The sequence below is a fragment of the Sturnus vulgaris genome, chromosome 35 (genome assembly GCF_052056855.1).
Source record: "Sturnus vulgaris isolate bStuVul1 chromosome 35, bStuVul1.hap1, whole genome shotgun sequence".
Lineage (NCBI taxonomy): Eukaryota > Metazoa > Chordata > Aves > Passeriformes > Sturnidae > Sturnus > Sturnus vulgaris.
The window spans coordinates 577,994-601,427 of NC_142277.1; the positions used below are offsets into that span (position 1 = coordinate 577,994).

Consider the following 23,434-nt stretch of genomic DNA (forward strand, 5'->3'; position numbering starts at 1 on the left):
TAATGGGATGAGGGGAGAACGGGGGAAAATAAAATAAAATTGGGGGGAAAAAAAGGAATTTGGGGGAAATGGAATGAGGAGAATACGGGGGGAAATAAAAATGGGGGGGAAAAATGGGAATTTGGGAAAAAACGAGGAAATGGAGAATTCGGGGAAGATTGAGGATGATGGGGAGAGGGGGAGGGAGGTGAGGGATGGAGAGGGGACAGCGAGGGGACAGGGAGGGGACAGGGCCAGGCGGCAGAGGCAGGTGGGCCGGGGCCGGGGTCACCTTGCGGGATCTGCGTGGCCAGCGGGGACGAGATGGTGACAAAGTGGCGCTCGCGGCAGCCGTAGTGCACCGGCATCTGGCGGCCCTTGCCGGGGTCGCTGGCGTTGCCGTAGCACTGGGCCATGAACAGCTCCAGGGGGTAGCCCCGGTACAGCAGCACACCTGGGGACGGGGATCTGGGGTCACCTGTGTCACCTGGGTCACCTGTGTGCCTCACCTGGCCCTCACCTGGAGCCCAAACCTGAGATCGATTCCCCCCCAAATCCACCTCTCTTGCACCTCAGCTGTCTCACCCGTGCCTCACCTGTCCCCAGGTGTGCTGGCCCACCTGAGCCTCACCTGCCTCCCGGTACTGCCCGAAGACGAGGTCGGAGGCGTCGAGGGCGGCGGCGCTGCCCACGTGCGTCCCCTCCTCGCCGTAGTTGGTCATGTAGAACGAGATCCGGCCCTGGGGACACAGGTGAGCGCCTCACCTGGAGCCCCACGGCCGCCAGGTGAGGCCCCCCCCCCAGGTGAGCCCCCCCAGGTGTACCTGGCGCTGGGACTCGTACAGGATCCGGTCCATGGTGTTGAGCAGCGTCATCGTCTTGTAGAGCTTCAGCACCTGCTCCTTGGGCAGCTGCGGGGACAGCACACCTGGGGGTCACCTGGGCAGGTGGGACACCTGGGGACACCTGGGGACACCTGGGGACACCTGTGGGCCACCTCTTTGGGGCGTCACCTGCCTGGATCTTGTGTGTATGAGGTGTCCCGTGGCAGGGCATCGCCTTTCCGAGGTCTCACCTGTCCCATCTCACCTGTCCCAGGTGTGTCACCTGTCCCATCTCACCTGGGGGTCCTCGGAGGGGCGCAGCACCTGTCCCTGCCGGTCCATCACCCGGTACACCGGGATCCCGGCCAGCACGTTGGGCTGGATGAACTCGAGGCGCTCGGCGAACTCGGCCGAGGCCCCCGGGAACTGCGGCCGCTCCTCGGGGGACTCCTGCGGGGTTTGGGGACACGGCGGTGGCACCCGGGGTCCCCGAAAAGGGACACCGGGATGGGGACACCGGGACCGGGACACGGGGACACCGCGATGACACCGGGATGGGGACACGGGGACATGGAGACGTGGGGACAGGGGACACTGGGGGGGACACCGAGACGGAACAGAGGGACACGGGAACGGCGGGACACGGGACACCGAGACAGGGGACACCGGGACAGGGGACATCGGAACAGGAGACAGAGGGACAGGGGACACCGGGAGGGGACACGGGACAGGACACGGGGGTCTGGGAGCGGGGACACGGGTCCCTCGCTGTCCCCGCGCTGTCCCCGCGCTGTCCCCCCGCTGTCCCCCCGCTGTCCCCGTGTCGCACTCACGGCCGTGCTCCGGAGCCGCCTCGGGACGAGCCCCGGGAGGCGCCGCCACCGCAGCGCCCGCAGCGCCGCCATCTTCACCGCGGGGCGTGGCCGAGCCGCGGGGCGGGCGCTGATTGGCTGCCCGGGGGGCGGTGAGGCAGCGGAGGGACCTGATTGGCTGCAGGGCGCGCGCACGGCGGGCGAGCCCCGCCCACCCCCTGGTGACCTTGTCTTGGCCACGCCCACCGAACCAAATATGGAGATTCAGCGCCTGGCCACGCCTCTTAAATGCTGGCCACGCCCCCGTGAGTGACGTCGAGGGGTTCCCCCATCCCAAATTCCGCCCCCCCCGGACAGACACCAGGGTGGGGGTCCCGATATTTATTTTTTTTTTTTTTTTTTGGGTGGGGGGGGTCGGGGGGGACAAATCGGGGCAGGAATAACTTAAAAATTTGGGGAGGGGGAGGGGCGGGGGGGGGGGCCCAGGGCCGTATTTACAGACTGTACATGGGGGGGGAGGGGCACGGGGGGGAGAGGGTCCCCAAAATCTTGGCACCGAAATCCTGGAGCCGCCGGACCCCCGAGACCCCCCCCGCGATGTCCCCAAGGTCCCCAACGGGAGGGGGAGGGGCTGGGGGGGGGTCCCAGCTCCGCTGGTCCCGATTTCGGGGAGGGGTCCCGGGGCTGCTGAATCCGTGGGGGGGTCCCGGGGGGCATCCCAGTCTGGTTCTGGGGGGTCCTACGGGTCCCGGTCCGGTTCCGGGGGGTCCCGAGGGGTTTCTGGGGTCCCAGTCTGGTTCCAGTCTGGTTCCGAGGGTCCGGGAGGGTTCTGGGGGGGTCCCAGTCTTGTTCTGGGGTCCCGGGGACTGCGGCCGTGGTGGTCCCGGTCCAGTCTGGGGGGTCCCGGTCCGGTTCCAGGGATCCCCGGGGGGGTCCCGAGGGGTTTCTGGGGGGTCCCAGTCTGGTCCTGATCCGGTTCCGGGGGTCCCGGTCTGGTTCCGGTGCTCCCTTCCCCCTCCCCCCCCGCCCCCCGTGCCGGGGGTGGCAGCGGGGGGGAGGGGCGGCCCGGGGGGGTCCCGGGGATGGGGGGGGAGGGGAGGGGGGAGGGGCGGGGGGCGTCGGAGCCCCTCCCCCATCACAGCCCCCCCCCCTCGGAGCAGCCGGGGGGCGGCTTCCGCTTGATCCCCAGGTAGATGGCAACTGCGGGGGAGGGCACAGGTGAGTCTGGGGTCTCACCTGGGCCTGCGGGGGGGGTCCCAGGCCGAGGGGGAGGGGCAGGACTCACCTTGTGAGCGCAGGTCCCCCGATTCCCGCAGGTTCGTCTGCGACCCTGGGGGGGGACAGGGTGGGGGGGGGGGGTCAGGGGGGGAAATTTCCCAAAATCCCACCCAAAATACCCAAAAAATGCCAAAATCCCTTAAAAAAAACCCCCCAAAATATCAAAAAAATGCCAAAATCCAGCACCCAAAAAAATTCACCAAAATATCCAAAAATGCCAAAATCCCACCCAAAAATCCCGACAGCAGCAAAGGCCGAAAGGCAGAAAGAGAGAAGGGACAGAGAAGCACCGGGGACACTGGGACAGGTGACACAGGTGTCCCAGGTGTGCCCCAAGATCCCCAGGTGTGTCCCAGGTGTGTCCCAGGAATATCCCAGGTGTGTCCCAAGATCCCCAGGTGTGTCCCAGGTGTGTCCAAGATCCCCAGGTGTGTCCCAGGTGTGTCCCAGGAATATCCCAGGTGTGTCCCAAGATCCCCAGGTGTGCCCCAGGTGTGCCCCAGGTGTCCCTTACGGATCTTGGTGGCGCCGGGGGCGGGGCTGGCCGAGACGCAGCGATTGGAGCTCTGGCGCCGGGAGGGGTCAAGGGACACCCTGGATCAGAGTGGGAGGGGCTCAGGTGAGCAGGAAAAGGGGTGAACCCCTCAGGTGAGGAGGAGGAGGTGGAGGAAGGACCCCAGGTGAGGATGCTGAACCCCCCCAGGTGAGCCCAGCCCCCCCCAGGTGAGTCTGACTAGGCGACTCCTCCTCCCCCAGGTGAGTCTGACCCCCCCCAGGTGCCCCTGCCCCCCCAGGTGCGCTCACCTGCGCGTCAGTTTCGAGGTGATCTTGCTCAGCAGCGTGGCCGTGGGGCGGGGCCGGGGGGAGGCGGCCGCAGGTGTGGGGGGAGGGGGCGAGGAGGGGGGAGGGGCTCCCGCGCCGCCCCCCCCCCGGCGCTCGCGGGGGTCCCGGCCCCCCCCGCCCCCTCCCCCACCGTGGAAGGTGCTGCGGGCCGAGCAGCCCCGGGCCAGGTGAGCCAGGTGAGCCCCGCCCAGGGAGTGGCTGGAAGGTGACGGCGGCGGGCGGGAGGTGAGGCTGGGAGGGAGGGGACAGGGGGTCAGGTGACACCCAGGTGACCCCACACCCACAGGTGACACCCACAGGTAACCCCACATATACAGGTGACACCTGCAGGTGACATCCATACACACATGTGACACTGCCAGGTGACCCCACCCCACACCCCCCTGGCTGTGGGCACTGGTGGCACCGGGACAGGTGCTCCTGGGAGTCCCAGGTGTGCTTGGGCAGGGGTCTCACCTGTCCTCGCCGCTGGGCAGCAGCAGGTGCCGCTCTCCCCCAGGTGTGTTTGGGGTGGGTTGGGGAGGGTCCAGGCTCTCAGGTGAGCTCACCTGTCCTTGCCGTTGGGCAGCAGCAGGTGCCGCTCTCCCCCCGGCCGCTCCGAGCACACGTAGGTGTTCCTGCGCCCCATCACGCTGGGGGGCACGTGGGGCTGGGGGGGGGGCATGGGATCACCTGGGGGTCAGCCCCGCCCACTGAGACCCCCGCGACACCCCCAGGTGCCCCCCTGGTCCAGGTGCCCCATTTTCCCCCAGGTAACCCTGCAGATACCCCCCCCCCGAGTACCCCACGCACCCCTCAGGTGCCCCCCCAGGTGTACACCTGGTGCAGGTGCCTGTTGGGGATCCCCAGGTGCCCCCATGCCCCCCCAGGTGCCCCCCTCACCTGGTCCAGGTGTCCCAGGTGTTCCAGGTGTTCCAGGTGTCCCCACTTCCCCCCCCAGGTGCCCGCTCAGGTGTCTCCATCCCCACTCCAGGTGCTCACCTGGTCCAGGTGTCTGTCGGGGATCTCGGCCTTGTTGGGGTTGTGGGCGCTGCTGACCAATGGGCTGGAGGGGGGAGGGGCGCCCCCCCCGCGCCCCCCCCCGGCGCCGCCGCTGCCCCGGCGGGGGGGGAGGGGCCCGGCCACGCCCCCGGCCACGCCCCCGGCCACGCCCCCCTCCCGCAGCTCCGCGGCGCCGGCGCTGGTTGGGCTGCGCTTGGGGGGGGCGGGGGCGGGGGCGGGGCCACCTGCGGGGACAGGTGGGGTCACCTGGGGACACACAGGGGACAGCGACACGCGGGGGATACAGGAGGGGGACACCCCCCCCCTCCCTGGGGTCACTCACAGCAGTCGCTGCGCCTCCCCAGTGTCCCCAAATGTCCCCCCAAATGTCCCCAAATGTCCCCCCAGATGTCACTCACAGAAGTCGCTGCGCCTCCCCAGTGTCCCCGCAATGTCCCCAAATGTCCCCAGTGTCCCCAGATGTCACTCACAGAAGTCGCTGTGCCTCCCCAGTGTCCCCGCAGTGTCCCCAAATGTCCCCCCAAATGTCACTCACAGAAGTCGCTGTGCCGCCCCAGTGTCCCCGCAATGTCCCCAAATGTCCCCCCAGTGTCCCCAGATGTCACTCACAGAAGTCGCTGTGCCGCCGCTGCGGTGGTGGCCCCCCCCTCGCTGTCCCTTCCCGTGGGTCCCCGACGTCCCCGACTTGGTGGCACCGTTGGGGGCTTCGGCCACGCCCCGGGGCCGTGACAGGGACAGGGACAGGCCACTGCCACCCTCGGGCTGTCACCGGGGTCACAGTGTCACTGTCACCACCAGGGACAGGGACAGGCCACTGCCACCCTCGGGGTCACAGTGTCATCAATGTCCCAGTGCTCCCCCAAGGTCCCCAGGTCCCAAATATTCCCGGTGTCCCTCAATCCCCCCCAGTGTCCCCAATGTCCCCGTTGTCACCCCGTTGTCACCCACCTCTCCCCTCCGGCCCAGCAGCAGGTACGTGGCCGTCACCTCGTTGTACTTGTGGGTGCTCAGCGCCTCCTTGATCTCGTCCCTCGTGTACCCCATGCCCACCATCACCTCTGGGGGGGGACACAGGGGGTGGCACCGCGTCCCCGGGGCTGCCCCGGTGTCCCCAGGGTCCCCAGGGTCCCTCACCGATGCGTTTGGTGTCCCCAAAGTCCTCCTGGGGCTCCGTGTACGGGGTCAGCTCGTCCCCCTCGTAGCCGATGTTGATCCACTTGTCCTTCATGATTTGCTGGGGGGGACACGGGGACATCAGGGGGACACAGGGGACACTGGGGGGGGGGGACGTGGGACATCCCCAAACCCCTCAGAACCCCCCTCGGACCCCTCGTGGGACTCCCTGGACCCCCCCCCCCCAGCACCTTTCAGCACCTCCCAAAACCCCAGGACCCCTCAGAAACCCCCCCGAAACCCATCCAAACCTCCCCCAAAACTCCTCAGAACCCCTCGAGGCCCCCCAGAATCCCCCCCCAGGACCCTCCCCCAGGACCCCCGCAGCCCCCAGACCTCGAGGGTGCAGCGCTTGGCGGGGTTGAGCACCAGGAAGCGCCGCAGGATGTTCTCACAGTCCGTGGACATGTAAAAGGGAACGCGGGGTACTTGCCCCGCAGGACGCGCTCCCGCAGCTCCTGGGGGGACACGGGGGTCGCCTGGGGTCACCTGGGGTCACCCGGGGTCACCCGGGGTCAGAGGGATTTGGGGGGGTGACAAGAGGCGACCAGGAGGTGACAGCAGGGGTTAATGGGGGGTGACCAGGCGGTGACTATGGGGTTAACAGGGGGTGACTGGCAGGTGACAGGGAGGTGACAGGGAGGTGACAGGGAGGTGCCACGCCGTCACCTTGAGGTTGTGGCCGTCGAAGGGCAGGGAGCCGCTGACCAGCGTGTACAGGATGACCCCCAGGCTCCAGATGTCCACCTCGGGCCCGTCGTATTTCTTGCCCTGGAAGAGCTCGGGGGCGGCGTAGGGGGGGGAGCCGCAGAACGTGTCCAGCTTGGAGCCCCGCGAGAATTCGTTACTGAAGCCGAAATCCGCGATCTTGATGTTGGCGTCGGCGTCCAGGAGCAGGTTCTCGGCCTGGGGACAGCGACACAAGGACAGGGACAATGGCACAGTGACACTGGGACAGGGACACTGATGTTGGTGTCCGTGTCCAGGAGCAGGTTCTCAGCCTGGGGACAGCGGTGGGGACATGGACATTGGGACAGGGACACTGGGATGGGGACAAGGACACTGCCAAAAGGACGCCAGGACAGGGACAGGGACCCTGATGGTGGCTTTGGTGCCCAGCAGTGGGGTCTCAGCCTGGGGACAGGGACAGGAGCACCAGGACACAGAAACCAGAATGGACACGGGGACAGGGACACCGGGATGGACACAGGGACATTGGGACAGGGACAGCAAGACAAGGACAGCAGGAAGGACACGGGGACCTCGTCCCCCGTGTGGTGCCCCCACCCCGTGTCCCCCCCGTGTCACCTTGAGGTCCCTGTGCACGATGTTCTTCTGGTGGCAGTAATGCACGGCCGAGACGATCTGGGGACAGCACAGGGGGTGGCACTGTCACCGCGGGTCCCCGGGTGTCCCCAAACCCTCCCAGATTGTCCCCAAGCCCTCTGGGATGTCCCCACCTGTCTGAACTTGGCCCGCGCCTCCTTCTCCTTCATCCTCCCGTGGGACACCAGGTAATCAAACACCTCACCTGGGGGGGGGGGGGGAGGGGACACACCTGGGGTGAGATCTCCCCCAAAACACACCTGGGGGGGCTGGGACCCCCCACCCAAAACTCCCCGAACACACACCTGGGGGAGGGGACACACCTGGGGTGGGCCCAAAGCCACACCTGGGAGTGGACAGGAAAGGTCAGAGTGCCCTGGGAGGGGGAGGTCTTGTCCCCAGGTGTCCCAGGTGTGTCCCCAGGTGTCCCCACCTGTCCCAGGTGTGCAGTCTCACCTGCACTGGCGTACTCCATCACCAGGTACAGCGTCTTCTCCGTCTCGATCACCTCAAACAGCTTCACTGGGGGGGGATGGGGGCGATCACCGGGGACCCCTCCCCAATTCCGGGACCCCTCCCCACCCCCAGGACCCCTCCTCCCATTTCTGGGACCTCCCCTCCACCCTCGGGACCCCTCCCCCATTTTGGGGACCCCTCCCCATCCCCCCTCACCGATATTGGGGTGGTTCAGCCCCTTCATGATCCGAACTTCCCGAAAAAGCTGAGGGGAGGGGAGAGGGGGTCAGGGTCAGCGAGGGGGAGGCCGAGACCCCTCCCCAAATGAGGGGAACCCCCCCAAGCCCCCTCCCCACCTTCTGGAGGCTCGTGGGGTTCAGTTGGGTCTTGTCGATGATTTTAATGGCGACCTGAAAATGGGGAGGGGGGGGCGCTGAGGTGACCCCCAGAGACCCCCCCCCAGTGACCCCCCAAATCCACCTGAGACCCCTCCCCAGGTCCCCAATTCCACCCGAGACCCCCCCCCCCCCCCCCGCCGTGACCCCCTAAACCCCCTCCCACCACCCCAAATCACACCTGAGCCCCCCCTCCCCAGGCTCCCAAATCGCCCCCCAGCCCCCTCCCCACCTCTCTGCCGGTGAGCACGTGCCGGGCCAGTTTGACCTTGGCGAAGTTGCCCTTGCCGATGGTCCTCAGCAGGCGGTAGTTGCCCACGTGGGGGGGCTCCTCTGCCCCCAGCGAGTTCCGGCCCCGGGGGGCTCCGGCCCCGCGCCCCGACCACCCCCCGCCCTTCTCGGGGCGCCCGCTGCCCCCCGGGCCCGCCAGCTGGGGAGGGGAGGGGGGTCAGACCCCTCCCCAAATTGGGATGTGGGGGGGGGGGTCAGACCCCTCCTCAAACTGGGGGGGGGGGGGGTCACCCCCAAGACCCCTCCCCAAAAAATCGCACCAGCCCAGCCCCCAGCCCTGAGACCTCTCCCCAAATTATGGCGGGGGGGGAAAAGCCCCAAAAATCACCGCGGTAGGGAGTGAGACCCCCCCCCCAAAATAACCTCAGGGCAGTGACACCCCCACCCAAATCATGGCATCGGCGAGACCCCCTCGGATCCCCCCCCAAACCCTGAGACTCCCCAAAACCCTGAGACCCTCCCAAAAACCCGAGACTCCCCCAAAACCCGGAGAACCCCCCCCCAAAACCCGAGACCCCTCAAAACCGTGAGACACCCCCAAAACCCTGGGATCCCCCAAAACTCCGAGACCTCCCGAAAACCCCCAAGACCCCCACCACCACCAGAGTGGGAGAGACCCCCGGGACCCCCCAAAATTCATTCCCGGGGGTCGCGGGAACCCCTGATTCCCACCCGGATCCCCCCACCCCCCTCCCGGTACCAACCCACCGCCCCCGGTGCCCTCACGGTTCCTCTCCATCCCCCTCCCCCCCACCCCGGTGCCCCACCCGGGTCTGCCTCCGGTACCGCCCCCCCCCCTCACCGTGTCCGCGTTGCGCTCGTTCCCCGCCGCCAGGGCGGAGCGCGAGGACATGGTCCCGGCGCGGGGGGCACCGGGGGGCACCGGCAGGGGCGCTCCCGTTGCCGGGGGAGTCCCGTTGCCGGGGGGGTTCCGTTACCGGGGGGGGCGGAGGGGCCGGGCCGGGGCGGCCATGGCGGCCATGGCGCCGGAACCGGAAGCGGGGCGCGCCGGGGGCGGGGCCTTGCCCAAATGAGGAGCGCGGCTGTGGGGATCGGCCACGCCCACGACGCGGAGCGGACCAATCAGAAGGCGCCGCCCGGGCATGGAGACAGCTGGGCGCGCCCATGGGAGGGGGCGGGGCCGAGAGCGGGAGGCGCATTCTGATTGGCCGAGCTCTGGCCAATGGGAGCAGGGAGCGCTGTTTAACCCGTGAATGGCCGGTGACGGATCACGTGGGACGCGGGGGTCACGTGGGAGGGAGCGTGGGTCACCTGTGTCACCTGCGGGGTCACCTGTGTCACACCTGGGGTCTCCAGTGTCACCTGTGGGGTCCCTCAGTGTCCCCAGAGTCCCATCCCAGTGTCCCCAGTATCCGGGATCGGGACCGGGGACCGGGACCGGGGACCGGGATCGGGATGGGGGACTGGGATCGGGGACTGGGACCGGGATCGGGATCGGGATCGGGGACCGGGATCGGGGACTGGGGGATCCCAGTGTCCCCAGAGTCCCATCCCAGTGTCCCCAGTTCCCCCCGGTCCCATCCCAGTGTCCCCCAGTATCCCCCAGTGTCCCCAGTGCTCCCCAGTGTCCCTCCGGTGCCACCCCAGTGTCCCCCAGTGTCCCATCCCGGTGTCCCCCCGGTCCCCCCCTCCCGGTCCCGGTGCCCGAGCGGAACCGGGGCTGACCCTGCCCGGCCGGGGAGGCCCCTCCGGGGCGGCGCTTCCTCAGGAAACCCCCGGCCAGCGCCACCAGCGCCAGCGCCAGTGTCACCAGTGTCACCAGTAGCACCAACAGTGTCACCAGCACCGCCGCCAGTGTCACCAGTGCAGCCACCAGCACCGCCACCAGCACCGCCACCAGCACCGCCACCAGCACCGCCAGCAGTGTCACCGCAGCCGCCACCAGCACCGCCACCAGTGTCACCGCAGCCGCCGCCAGTGCCACCAGCACCACCAGTGTCGCCGGTGTCATCGCAGCCACCACCAGTGCCACCTGTGTGACCGCAGCTACCGGTGCCACCAGTGCCACCAGCACCGCCGGTGTCGCCGGTGCCGCCGCCGCGGCGGTCCCGGGGGACTCCGGGCGCCCTCCTGTCGCGTCCCCGCCGCGTCCCCTCGCTCTCCGGGTGACATCCCGGTGTCCCCTCTCCCCCCGGGCGACATCCCGCTGTCCCCTCGCCCCCCGCGCCCCCCGGTGCCCCCCCGGCCATGCCGCTGCTGCGGAGACCCCCGGGGGGGGCACAGGAGGACGGGGACCCGTTCGCCACCAACCCCGAGAGTCGCCGGCGGCGCCGCGCCACCCTTGGGGGCCTGGTGGGGCTGGGGGGACAGCTGGGGGGACACCTGGGACAGCTGGGGGGACACCTGGGACAGCTGGGGGGGCCCTTCGGCCGCGCCCGCCGCCCCCGGGACCCCGCGGGGCCCCGCGGCCGCCGCCGCTCCGAGGACTCGGGGGTCTCGCGGCGACCCCCGGAGGAGGCGGGCGGGGGCAAGCGGGGGTCGCTGCTGCGGCTGGCGCTGGGGACGTGGGGACAGCGGGGGACAGAGAAGGTGTCGCCGGTGGAGGGACAGGCGGGGGACAGCGCGGACGGAGCGGGACAGCGGGCGGAGAGCGGCGGGAGGGACAAGGACAGGGACAGGGAGCCGCTGTCGGGTGAGTGGGGACGGCGGGGACGGGGACACCGAGGGGACACCGAGGGGACACCGAGGGGACTTGGGGACATGAGGACGTGGGGGCCTGGGGATGGTGACAGAGCCACGGGGACACGGGGACACGGGGATGGCGCCTTTGGGAGGTGGGACGTGGGATGGGGACGGGGACAGGGATGGGGACGTGTGGCCACAGGGACACGGGAGTGGCGACTTGGGCACGTGGGATGGAGATGGGGGCTGGGGACAGACACAAGGACCGCGGGGACACGGGGGACACGGAGCCCGGGTGTCGCCCCCGAGCCCAGGTGTCCCCCGCGCTGTCCCCGCAGTGCTGGAGATCCTGGAGCTGATCCAGCGCCGGGACTTGGTAGCCGCGGACGCTCAGATCATCGCCCTGGAGGCCGAGTGCGCTCAGTCGCCATCGCGGCCACCATCCCCGTGTCCCCCCGGGTCCCCCTCCGCGGGGTCCCCGCCGCCCTCTCCGGTCCCCTCGGGCGGGCGGCGAGCCCGGGACGTGGCTCTGCTGTACCGGGCGCTGCTGGCCCAGCTCTGGGCCGTGGTGGCCGAGGCGGTGGCCGCGGGGCGAGCGGTGGCCCCGCTGCGAGCCGTGGTGGCCGTGCTGGAGCAGGAGGAGGCGGCGGACGCGCGGAGCCCCCCCGGGACCCACCCGGGGCGGCCGCGGGGGCTGCGGCGCCGCTGGCACGAGGCGGTGGCCAAGGCGGCGAGCGAGCGGCTGGCCCAGGTGGCCCCGGCGGGCGGGCTGGGAGCCCGGCTGGCCGCGCTGGCCGCGAGGGTCGTGGGCGACCTGGGGGTCGTGCGGAGCCACGTGGCCCCCGCGTACCCCCCCGAGTACGGCGCGCTCGGGGTTTATGCCCGTGGCTACCACCGGGCGCTGGCCCAGCAGCTGCGGGCGCTGGCCCAGAGACCCCTGGACGTGCCCGACCTGTACCTGCTGCTGGACTGGCACAGCAACGCCTACCCCAGGTGAGACACCTGCGCCACCCCCAAAACCTGGGGTGACACCAGCACGGGGGGGGTGGCACCCCCGGGACACACCTGGGACACCCAGGAGACACCTGTGGGACTCTCCCAGAGCCGTGGGATCCCCACCGGGCACCCCGGGGTGTCGCCAGGGTGTCCCCAGGTGTCCCCAAACACCCACCGGGGCTGTTCCCCCCAGGGAGGTTTTGGGGCACCCCGAGGTGGGGGCTCTGCTGAGGGCGCAGGAATTGGGGCCCCTCCTGCCCCCCGAGACCCAGCGCGACCTCGAGAGCTCCTGCATCGCTGCCGTCAAGGTGGGGACACGGGGACAGCGGGGACAGTGGGGTGGGGACAGGGGGGACAGCGGGGTGGGGAAACTGTGGGCGCTGCGGTGGCACCGGTGACACCGCGATGGGCGCACCTCGGGCCATGGTGGCACCGGGAGGGGCATCAGGACAGTCCCAGAGGTGGCAGGGGGTGGCAGGGGACTCTGTGCCCTGCCGTCGCCACCCCCGATGTCCCCACCGCCGCTGTCCCCGCTGTCCCAGGCCAAGCTGGAGGTGGCCGTGGCGCAGGAGCTGCAGCTCAGCGAGGACTCGTGGCCCGAGGATGTCACCAGCCAGGACATGGAGGAGGGGCTGGCCACGCGTGTCACGGGGGTACGGCCACGCCACGCCCGGAGCCTGGCCCTGCACCCCGGGGGGACCCCTGGGGACCGCGGCAGTGGCCCTGTCCCCACACCCACGGTGGCTCTGTCCCCACAGCTCCTGCGGGCCCACGTGGACCGAGCCCCCCAGGTGACCCCCGAGTTCGGGCGGGAGATGGCGCACAGCCTGCTGGGAGTGCTGGTGGCGTTCCTGCACAGGTGGGGACACGGGGACACCGTGGGGACATGGGGGGGGGGGGGGGACATGGGGACACCGGGATGTGACACAGCACGGGGCCAGGCGGGTGCAGGGACAGGGGACGCAAGGACGTGGGGACACAGGGACACCTGGGGCACAGGTGGGGCGGCACAGGAGCGGTGTCCTCCGCCCCCCCTGCCCCCCGGCTGCCACCGCGGTGACGCCGCCGTGTCCCCAGCTTCCAGCGCAAGGTCGAGCGGTTCCTGGAAGCCCCCGGCGACCTCCCCCCCCCCGACGGCTCCCCCGGCCGCGCCATCGCCTTGGCCAACTGCTGCCCCCCCTTCAGGTGAGGCCACCACCATGTCCCTGACGCCCCCCCCCCCCGGTGTCCCCACGATGTCCCCGCGATGTCGCTGACCCCCCTGTCCCCGGGCAGGGCGTTCGCCGAGCGCCTGGCGCAGTTCGGGCACCCCGAGAGCGAGGAGCCGCGGCGCCAGGCTCAGGCCGCGCTGGACCGGGTCACCCGCGCCTGCGGCCACGTCCTCACCCGGCGCCTCCTCGAGGACCTCAAGGTGTCCCCAGGGCGGGGGGGGGCACGGCCAGGGGGGTGGCGGGGACCTGGGGGGGTGCGGGGTGGGTGACACCTGCTGGGTGACACCTGCTGGGTGACACCTGTAGGATGTGGTGGCTGTTACTCGGCGCAGTCACTCGGTGCCACCACCCGGGTGCCACCACCCAGGTGCCACCTGACGTCCCTGCGTGTCCCCCCAGCCGTATTTTGGGAAGCTGATGAAGAGGAAGTGGCTGACGAGCTCGGACGCCTTCGACTCCATCGTGATGCTCGTGACCGGGTTCGCACAGACCCTGCGGCCGCTGCACCCCGAGCCCCACCAGGTGTGCGGGACCTGGCTGTGCCCTGGGGGGACACCTGGGGACACCTATGGGACACGGTGCCATCGTTGGTGACGCTCTGGGTGACGCCGTGAGCACGGCGCCGTTGTTGGTGACACAATGCCGTCACCGGTGGCACTGCGGTGACACCGTGGTGGCACTGCGGTGACACCTGTCCCCTGCAGGTGCTGGTCAGCGAGCTGCACCGCCGCGTCCTCATCGAGTACGTGCGGCCGCTGCTGCAGGGGCGCCTCCTCTGCGCCTCGGCCAAGGCGCGCGCCCGCGTGGCCGCCAGGCTGGGCGACGAGGCCCGGCAGCTGCGAGAGCTCTTCACGCGCCTGGTGAGACCCCCGAGACCCCCCGAGACCCCCCCGAGAGCCCCCAGACCCCCCAAACCCTCCTGACACCCCCTGCGAGCCCCTGGGAGACCCCAAGACACCCAAAACCTGCCGAGAGACCTCGAGACCCCCCCCGAGACCCCCATGGACGCGCTGTCCCCCAGTGTCACCCATTCCTGGGCCGGGTGACACCACAATGTCCCCAGTGTCACCTACTATTGCTCTGGGTGACCCCCATGGACCCCCTATGTCCGCGATGTCCTCAATGTCCCCGATGTCCCCGATGTCCCCCATGTCCCCAGTGTCCCCCAATGTCCCCGGTGTCCCCCAGGACTCGGCCTCGCCCTGGCTGGACTCGGTGGTGCCGCGGCTGCGGGAGCTGCTGGTGCTGGAGGACACGGCCGCGCTGCAGATGGAGGTCGGAGCCCTGGCCCGGGACTTCCCCGATGTCCGGTGGGTGCGGGGACACCGGGGGGTGGCAGCGGGGTGACACGGGTGGGTGGGACACGGCTGGGGTGACACAAGCGTGGGTGACACCGTGGGAGCCTCGCTGGGCTGCCACGGCCGGGTGGGACGCTCTGGTAGCCACGGGCAGGACGCGGCGAGCCCGCGGGGACCGGACGTGGCCTCCGGGCCCTTCCCGGCAGCTCCCGCCCCGCTCGTCCCGCCGGGAAGCGGCCGCGGCCTCGAGCCAGGTCCCCTCCCCTGTCCCCTCCCCTGTCCCTGTCCCCGGCCCGGTCCCGGGGGACCGGTGGCACGCGCGGCCACCCGGGGGGGAGGGGACACCAGTTAAACCGGGCGAGGGGGAGCTGGGACCACCCTGGAGCTGGGTGCGCCCCAAAATCCGCCCCCAGGGGTCGGGGGACGGGGGGGGAGTTTTGTCCTCGCTGACCCCCCCCCCCCCTTGTCCCCCCCTGTCCCCTCTGTCCCCACAGACGAAGACACGTGGCCGCGCTCCTGGACGCGCGGGGGCTGCGGGCTCAGGGCCCCCGCCGGGAGATCCTGGGAGTGCTGCAGGACCTGGGGGGTTCGGAGGCCGAACCGGGGCTCCCCCGGTCCCGAACGTTCTTCTCGGAGCTGCCGGCGCCGCGCCCCGTGCGCTGCCTCCCGTTCCACCTGCCCCGGCTGCGCCTCCCCCGCCGCAGCCCCGCCAGGACCCCCCCGTGACACCCCCGAGGGGCTGGGGACACCCCCGAGGGGCTGGGGACACCCCCGAGTTCGGGTTTGTCCCCTCCCGGGGTTTGGGACACCCCAAATCTGGGCCTGTTCCCCCTTGTGTAAAAATGACGCTGTAAATTTACGGCAAAGCCTCGTCCTTGGGGACACGGGGACTTTGGGGACACGGGGACTTTGGGGACATCCGGGTCCGTCCCAGGATGGCCACACTGGAGTGGCAAGTGAGGAAAGGGCCACCGGTGGCACGCCGGGAAAGCCACCACCCGCTGGGGACGAGGGGACACAGGGGGGGACACGGTGGGGACACGGGGGTGACCAGGCGACACTGGAGTCCCTTCCCGGGGGCCGCTGGGGGGTTGGGGACAGGGTTGGGGACACCGAGGCCACCCCCGCGAGCCCGGCCCGGCCCGGGGGGGCCCTGGGTGGGTCCCGGGTCAGAAATAGTCGGGATCCGGCCAGGAAGAGGCGACAGCTAAAAATAGGTGACAAATAAGTGACAAATAAGTGACCGCGGCGGGAGCGGGGCCAGGGGTCACCGTGTCACCCCCGGGGCCGGGAAGGGACCGGCGGCGGCGGAAGCGACAGCGCTGGGCGGGGACCGGGGGGCGCCGGGACCGGGGACGGGGGGACCCCGGGGCGAGGAGGGGGCGCGGGACAGCGCGGGGACATTTGGGAAGGGGGTGGCACCGTGTGGGGACACTTGGGGACAGGGGTGGCACCGCGTGACAGGAACAGAGACCCGAGGGGTCCCCGCTGTCGCGGGGGGGGCACAGGGGGGTGACAGTGGCGGTGCCACCCCCGGTGAATCACCGGGATCCGGACGTCAAGGAGAGGGGAAGGGGGAGGAAGGAAACCCCCCCCCAAAAAAAAGGGAGGAGTGGGGGGGTCGGGGGGAGCCCCCAGAGCTGGCACGGCTCCCCCAGCGCCGCAGGGACCCTCAAACTGGGAGAGAACTCCCCAAACTGGGAAAGGAGTCCCCAAACTGGGCAGGGCCCCTTCAAACTGGGCAAGAATTCCCCAAATTGGGAAAGGATTCCCCAAACTGGGCAGGTGGGCAGGGACCTCCCAAACTGGGAGAGAACCCACACCAGACTGGGAGAGGACTCCCCAGATTGGGAAAGGATTCCCCAAACCGGTCGAGCCCCCCCAAACTGGTCGAGCCCCCCCAGTTTCTGGCCCCGCGCTCCCCCTGCCGGTCGCCGCCGGAACTGCGGGCGGGGAGGGGGGCGTGGCTTGAGCAGGGCGTGGTTTCGGCCCCACCCATTTCCCCGATGATTGACAGCTGTGTGGGACAGCGGTGTCCCCGTGTCCCCTCCCCCCAACCCCCCCCCGGTGTCCCCCCCACCCCAAAAAACGCCACGGGAGCCGCGGGGCCGCTGGAAGCTGCTTTTATTGGCCACGTTTGGGGCGGGGCGAGCGCGGACGGGGGGCCCGGGGCCACCCCCGGGCAGGCACGAACACGGCACAGGGCGACAATAATTATCCTCGTTATAATAATAATAAAAAATTAAACATCTCCCGCGCAACAAAAATAGATTTATATACCGGGGGGTGGGGGAGGGGAAAGGGGGGCGGAGCCAAGGCCGGCGAAGCTCAAGGGGAAAGGCGGGGACAGGCGGGCGAGGGGCGAGCAGGACGGGAGCCCACCTGGAGGGGCCACCTGGAGGGGCCACCTGGAGGGGCCACCCTGGGACGGGGACACGGCGGTCCCGGAGGTGACAGAGGTGACCCGAAGGGGTCACCTGGAGGCCCAGGGGGGACACGGAGGTGACCAAGTGGCACCTCTGAGCTGGGGGAGACCCCGCAGGGACACCTGGAGCGGGGGGTGGGGCCCGTGGGGGACACGGGATGTCCCCAGCGGGACAGAAATGACACAGGGACCTTCTGGGAGGGGACAGGGACGCGGTGGTGGCTTCTCCAAAAGGGGTGGAGATGGCACCGGGACCCTCCAGGGGGACCGCGATTGGGCACAGGGGGGTTGGGGACACCTGAGGTGTCGCCAGGTGCCACCAGGACCGGGCTGGGACATGTCCAAAGGGACGGAGACGCGGCAGGAACCCCCCTGGATCGGGGACTGCCACCTGCAAGGCGACAGGGACACCACGGACACCTTCTCCAGGTGCTGGGAATGGCACAGGGACGTCACCAAAGGGACGGAGACGCCGCCAAAATCCCACAGGATGGCGGGGATGGAGGGCAGGGACCTCCAGAGGTGACGGAGAGGACAAAAACTCCTTCCCTGGGGGATGGAGGTGGGGCAGGGACACCTCCAGAGGGGCGCAGGACCCCTGAAATGAGGGGGGGACACGCCTGAGGTGACCCAGAACCTTCTCTGGGCGCCGGGGACAGGACAGAGACATCTCCAGACGGGCGGAGACGTCGGGTGAACCCCCTGAAATGAGGGGGGGACACCTCTGAGGTGACCCAGAGCCTTCTCTGGGCGGTGGGGACAGGACAGGGACATCTCCAGAGGGACAGAAATCCTGGATGAAGCCCCCACGAGGGGACAAGGACCGGGAGCAGACACCTCCCAACAGCCGCGGGGCCTCGTCACTGCCACCACCTCCAGGCGCCAAAACCCCCCCCAAAAAAAACCAAACCCTCCCAACCTCCCCCCTCCTCAAAAATCAACCCACCAGAGCTGGGAAAAAAAAAAAACAAAAAACCAAAAAAAACCCCCAAAAAATAAAGCGGGGCGGGCAAAGCCCAACCCCGAGGCGCGGCGGGGGCAGGGAGGAGGTGCCCGATTTTTTTTTTTTTGGGGGGGGGGGCTCGAGGCGGGGTCGGGGGGGCGGGCCGGGGGGGCGATGGGGACGCCCCGTTCACAACGCGAGGAGCGAGGGAGAATTCAAGGAGTCCGAGGACTGGTCGCTGCTGCTGCTCCGCTGGTGCGAGGCTCCACACGTGGCTCCCTCTGGGTGGGTGAACACAAACGCGGGGGTCGCGTTAGGGGGTCCCGCGGGGACCCCGGGCGGGAGGCAGCAGCCGGGGAAGGGACCCTGCGGGCCCTGGAACGGCGCCGGGGGCAGGAAAGCGACGGTCCCCGCCTTGCCCGGGCTGCTCACCTCGGCCGGGCCGGCGCCCACGGCGCCGATGTCCTCGAACGGGACCTTGCAGGCGGGCGCGTGGGCCACCAGCACGAACTCCAGGCGCTCCTTCTCCTTGCGCAGCTCCGCGATCTCGGACTCGAGCTCGGCCTTCTCCTCCTCCAGCTGGTCCGTCTCCTGCGGGGACAGCGCCGTCAGGCCACCGTGTCACCAAAGTGTCCCCAAAGTGGCCCTAAAGTGGCCCCAAAGTCTCCCCAAAGGGGCCCTAAAGCGGCCCCTGGTGTCGCCAAGGCTGAGCACGGCCTGTCTGTCTGTCCCCCCTGTCCGTCCTCCTGCTCCTGCAGCGCCCCTGGGTGTCCCCTCGGATGTCCCCAAACTTTAGGGACATCCCTCAGGCTCCTCCAGCGTCCCTGTGTGTCCGTCTGTCCCCTCACTGTCCGTCTGTCCCCTCACTGTCCGTCTGTCCCCTCACTGTCCCCAGGGCCGGGGCCATCCCCGAGTGTCCATCTGTCCCTCACCATGTCCTCTATTCCCACGGATGGCATTGTCCTCCTCCTCCTGGGTGTCCCCAAGCTTGGGGACATCTCTGGGTGTCCGTCTGTCCCCTCGCTTGTCCCCTGTCGCCAAGGATGGCATCGTCCTGCTCTTGCAGGATCATCTGTCCCCTCTGATGTCCCCAAGCCAGGGGACAGCGCTGTCCTCTGGGTGTCCGTGTGTCCCCCTCCCGTGTCCCCAGCCCTCAGGGGTGGCACTGTCACCTCCGGGCATCGGTCTGTTCCCTCTGGGGTCCCCAGCTCCTGGGGACACCCTCGGTTCTCTGCGGTGCCACCACCCCCGTGAGGTCCCCAGAGGACATTGTCACCTCCCCCCGAGGGCAAAGGAGCCCTGATGTCCCCAGGGATGTCATTGTCCCTGACACGGTGCTGGGGACACCTTCACACCCAGCTCACCATCCTCCTCCTCCTCACAGCGACACCGCTGTCGCCAGCTCCGAGGACATCGCCACCTCCATGGTGACACCGCTGTCCCCAGCTCCCTCCGCTCCACCCCGGCGCCCCCCCCCCCCCGGCCCTTGGGGACAATGCCACCCCGCGGTGTCCCCGTGTCGCCGCCCTCACCGCCTGCAGCCGGTCCGTGAGCTCCCGGCGCCGGTTCCGACATTTGGCCGCCGCCAGTTTGTTCCGCTCGCGCCGCACGCGCCGCTTCTCCTCCTCCTCGGGCGTCAGCTGCGACAGCGACGGACAGGACTGTCACCCTCTGTCACCCCCTGCCACCTGCCGTGTCCCCAAAACCCCCCTGTCTGCGCCCCCAAATCCCCGCACGTTCCTCGGAATGGGGGATGTCACCGAGCGTGGTGTCCCCAAGGTGCCACCACCTGGGGTGTCCCTCCGTCCCCTGCCGCTCATGATGTCCCTAGCTTCCCCCCATGTCCCCAAGGTGCCACCACCTGGGGTGTCCTTTCATCTCCTGCCACTCACGGTGTCCCCAAGGTGCCACCACCTGGGGTGTCCTTTCATCTCCTGCCACTCACGGTGTCCCCGAAGTGCCACCACCCCCCTGTCCCCAAGGTGCCACCACCCCCTGTCCCCTCTCACCGTCTCCTCGCGGCTGCGCCGGGGCCGAGCTCGGGGGGCCCGGGCGGGGGTCGGGGGCCGGGGGTCCCGCGAAGGCGCCCAGGCCGGGGGTCGAGTAGCTGGGCCCGGGGAGGTCGTAGGGGTCGAGGGGGGGCGGCTGAGCCATGGGAGCCCCCGGGGCCACCGAGGAGATGAGCGTGGGCTGCACCAGCCACTGCAGGTCCTGGCTGGTGGTGATGGCCGTCACCGTGGGCACGAAGGAGCCGGGCATGTCCCCAAGGCCACCGCACTCCTGGAGGGGGGAAACAGGGGTCAGAGGGGCTGGGGACAGCGGGGACACCGCCGGGGACACCGCCGGGGACACCCCATCACCGGCCACCCCGCCCGGTACCGGGCCTGGGGGGGGCACCGGGAGCCCCCCCAAATGTGCGGGTGGCGTTGTCACCTCCCAGGTTGTGGCCAGAGTGTCACCGGTGTCACCTGCGCCTGCAGGGTGGCTCGGTTTGGGGACAGCGCTGTCCCCAGCTGGTGGCACTTGGGGTGAGGGTGTGACTGGTGCGGGAGATGTCCCCAGCTCATCATCATCATCATCATCATCATCATCATCATCATCATCACCGTGCGAGTGTCACCCTCGCGTCCCTGTCACCCTGTCACCCGAGTGTGACACCCTGGCGTCCCTGTCACCCCCAATCCGAGGGTCCCCAGGGCGTGCAGGGGACCCCCAAATCCATCTCGGGCCGGGTGGGGGGGGGGGGGGGGGGCCAAAACTCTGGACCCCTCCCCCAAAATCCGCGCCCCAAACCGAGCCCTCTCCGCCATGGGGGGAGGGGGAGGGGACATCGCGGGTCCCCAGGTGACACCGCCACCCTCTGGGGACCCCCGCCGAGCCCCCCAAATTCCGGGGGTGTCGCCCCCGCGATCGCGGCGGGGTCGTGGCCAAATCCCAGCGAGGGGGGCGTGGCCATCTTTGTTAGGGCGTGGCCTCCACTGCGCTCTAACGCCGCTCGTGGGCGTGGCAGCCCCGCCCCCCGTGGGGGCGTGTCCCTCCTCCCCGTCTCCCCTGGCAACGCCGCGAGCGGGAGTGGAGGGGGGGGGTGGGGACACCCCAAAAATAACCCGCGCGCTTTGCGTGCGTGTCGCGTCACCCGCGGCGACGTCACTGCGCGCGCTTACGCACGGCCCCGCCCCCCCCGCGCGCCCGCCCCCCCCTCCCCCGTCCCCCTGCGCGCCCCCGGCGCTCACCTGCGCGGCCCCGGCGGCCGCGGGGCTCCCGAAGGAGTCGAGCGGCGACAGGTACTGGGACTCGGCCGAGGGCGAGGAGCTGCAGCGGGAGCCCGAGTCGTAGTCCCCGGGGAAGCCCTGGAACATGGCCCCGGGGGCGCGGGGGCCGCCCCGCCGCGACAAGGCTGCGGGGTCACGCCGCTACCGGCATCACGGGCACGGCGGGCTGGGGGCTCGGGGAGGTCCGGAGGGCTCTGTGCTGACGGCGGTTCGGTGCGCTGAGTCCCGGGTTGGTTCCGTCAGGCTCCGGTTGGGCGGTCCGAGCTCCGGTGCGCTGTTAGAGCGGCCGGTGTGTCCGTGCCGGGCTCCGGTACGCCGGTGAAACTTCCCGGTGAGGCGCTGGGAGCTCCGGTATATCCGTGCCAGGCTCCGGTGCGTCTCTGCGAGCCTCGGCTGGCCGGTACCGAGCGCCGCTGTGCCCGTCCCAGGCTGCGGTTCTGCACTATAAGCTCCGGTCCATCCGTGCCAAGCTCCGCTCCGCCGCTCCAAAGCCCCGCCGCGCCGCTACACGCCCCGCTCCATCCGCGCCGGGCTCCGGTTCTTCCCTACAAAGTCCCGCCGCGCTCCAAAAGTTGTCCGGTACAAAAGCCCGCGGTGCGCCCGTGCCGGGCTCCGGTTCGCCGCTACCAGCCCCAGTAAATCCGAGATCCCCCGACACAAAGTTCCGCTCGGCCGCCGCAAGCTCCGGTAAATCCCTTCCCAGGCTCCGGCACGTCCGCTCCGAGCCCCGGTGACGCTCCCGCCGCTCCCCCGGTCTCCGGTTTTATGAATGAACTGCTCACGGCAGCCCCGCCGCTTTATACGGCGGAGCCCCGCCCCCCTGCGCTGACGTCACGGCAGCCGCCGCCGCTGCTCCGGGACCCCCGGGACCCCCCGAGACCCCCCGCACCCCGCAGCCGCCTTGGCCGCGGTCGCCGGCGCCGTTTGAGGCTCCCGGAGCCGCCGCCGCCGTTAAGAGCGGCCGGGGCGGGCCGGGAGCGGGGGGGATCCCTGTCCCCGCCCCCCGGAGTTCCTGTGACGCAATTAGCCATATATGGGCTTGTCTGGAGTGTTTGTTTGGTATCCTAGCAATGACGTCACAGGGATTCCCTCCGCCGCCGCCGCCGCCGCCGCCGCCGCCGCCGCCGCCGCAGCCCGGGCGCGTATTAATAGAAACGGGAGCGAGCGCGGTTCTAGAAACGGCCTGAACCGTCCGGGCCGCCGGCTCCGGGCCCCGGGAACCCCCCGGGACCCTCGGGACCCCCCCCCCCCACCGGTAACACCACGGGACCCCCCCGCAGCAACAACAACGAGGAACCAGCCCGGGATCCCCGACATCCCCCCCGCCCCCTCCGGGGCTTCCCCGGTGATCTCCCGGGACCCCCGAGACCCCCACCGGGATCTCCCCCGGTGATCCCCCCGCTTCCCCAGTTGGGACCCCCGGGAACCCCTCAGGGCCCCCGGGAACCCCTCAGGACCCCCGGGAACCCTTCGGGACCCCCGGGAACCCCTCAGGACCCCCGGGAACCCCTCGGGACCCTCCCCCAGCACCGTCCCGGGGCGGAGCTGATCCCGTACGGGGGTGCCCGGTACCGGAGCCGTGGGAACTTTCCCCCGAGGGTTCCCGGGACCGAACTCCAGCTCTGTGGGGGTTCCTGGCACCGGGACAGAGCGACCACCACCACCCGGTGTCACCGGGACGGGACCGAGGAGCTCCCGGTGGCGGGTGGTGACACACCGGGGGTGGGGGCAGTCCCGGTACCGGAGCGCAGAGACCACCGGGCCTACCTGGGGGGCGCCCGGGTCGGGGGTCCCGAGGGTCCCGGTCTGACACCGGGGCTGATGTCACCGGCGGGAACCGGCGCTGAGTCACGGCGGGACCGTGGGGACCGGCGGGGGGGGCGGTTCCCACGCCCTTGGGTTCATTCATTCATTCATTCAATCATGCAGGCCCCGCCCCCGCTCCCGGTGTTCCCGGTGGCGGCAGTCCCGGCATGTCCCGGGGTCCCGTTCCCGGTGTTCCCGTCCCGGGGATCCCGTTCCTGCGGTCCTGGTGGTCCCAGTCCGGTTCTCGGGGGTCTGAGGGGTCCCGGTCGGGCTCTCGGGAGGTTCGGTTCCGGGGGTCCCGGTGGTCACAGTCCCGGTCCCGGGGTCCCGGTAGTCCCAGTCCGATTTCCGGGGGTCCCGGGGGTCCCGGTCAGACTCTCAGGGGGTTCCCAGCCCCGTTCCCGGGGTCCTGGGGATCTCTGTCACATTCCCGGTGCACCCGGCCGGGCTCTCAGGGTCTC

At 70.0% G+C, this 23,434-nt stretch overlaps 4 protein-coding genes across 4 annotated transcripts; 1 reads left to right on the forward strand and 3 right to left on the reverse strand.

Moving 5' to 3' along the window:
* Positions 1-271: 271 nt before the first annotated feature.
* BCKDHA (branched chain keto acid dehydrogenase E1 subunit alpha) lies at positions 272-1,754 on the reverse strand (the record flags this gene model as incomplete). The annotated part of the gene is given in 5 exon segments (XM_088155132.1): positions 272-433; positions 611-719; positions 804-890; positions 1,101-1,253; positions 1,637-1,754. Coding segments are annotated over 5 exon segments (583 nt in total), but the record flags the coding sequence as incomplete, so codon positions are not given.
* A 290-nt stretch (positions 1,755-2,044) lies between these two features.
* Positions 2,045-9,370, reverse strand: LOC106864047 (MAP/microtubule affinity-regulating kinase 4-like). Its single transcript, XM_088155131.1, is given in 20 exon segments — positions 2,045-2,815; positions 2,901-2,945; positions 3,408-3,487; positions 3,698-3,967; positions 4,285-4,385; positions 4,718-4,962; positions 5,348-5,371; positions 5,374-5,500; positions 5,687-5,796; positions 5,873-5,972; positions 6,248-6,334; positions 6,337-6,369; positions 6,581-6,817; positions 7,220-7,276; positions 7,372-7,442; positions 7,694-7,759; positions 7,910-7,958; positions 8,050-8,103; positions 8,321-8,518; positions 9,182-9,370. Coding segments are annotated over 20 exon segments (2,070 nt in total). The 5' UTR covers positions 9,233-9,370; the 3' UTR covers positions 2,045-2,750.
* Positions 9,371-10,587: 1,217 nt separating this feature from the next.
* Positions 10,588-15,491, forward strand: EXOC3L2 (exocyst complex component 3 like 2). Its single transcript, XM_088155158.1, has 11 exons — positions 10,588-11,032; positions 11,361-12,015; positions 12,212-12,326; positions 12,561-12,671; positions 12,777-12,877; positions 13,096-13,203; positions 13,294-13,429; positions 13,629-13,751; positions 13,934-14,089; positions 14,418-14,539; positions 15,022-15,491. Exons 1-11 carry the CDS (start codon positions 10,588-10,590, stop codon positions 15,251-15,253), a joined length of 2,304 nt encoding a protein of 767 aa, XP_088011284.1. The 3' UTR covers positions 15,254-15,491.
* Positions 15,492-18,037: 2,546 nt separating this feature from the next.
* Positions 18,038-22,327, reverse strand: FOSB (FosB proto-oncogene, AP-1 transcription factor subunit). Its single transcript, XM_014893644.2, is given in 5 exon segments — positions 18,038-18,486; positions 19,428-19,535; positions 19,905-19,959; positions 19,961-20,175; positions 21,129-22,327. Coding segments are annotated over 5 exon segments (906 nt in total). The 5' UTR covers positions 21,255-22,327; the 3' UTR covers positions 18,038-18,084.
* Positions 22,328-23,434: the final 1,107 nt, after the last annotated feature.

What these genes read in the sequence shown, in the direction of transcription:
- EXOC3L2 (XM_088155158.1), top strand. Translation starts at nt 10,588, where the DNA reads ATGCCGCTGCTGCGGAGACCCCCGGGGGGGGCACAGGAGGACGGGGAC. An exon ending in TGGCCACGCGTGTCACGGGG is followed by an intron (nt 12,672 to 12,776) that starts GTACGGCCACGC and finishes CTGTCCCCACAG; the next exon opens with CTCCTGCGGGCCCACGTGGA. An exon ending in GAGAGCTCTTCACGCGCCTG is followed by an intron (nt 14,090 to 14,417) that starts GTGAGACCCCCG and finishes GGTGTCCCCCAG; the next exon opens with GACTCGGCCTCGCCCTGGCT.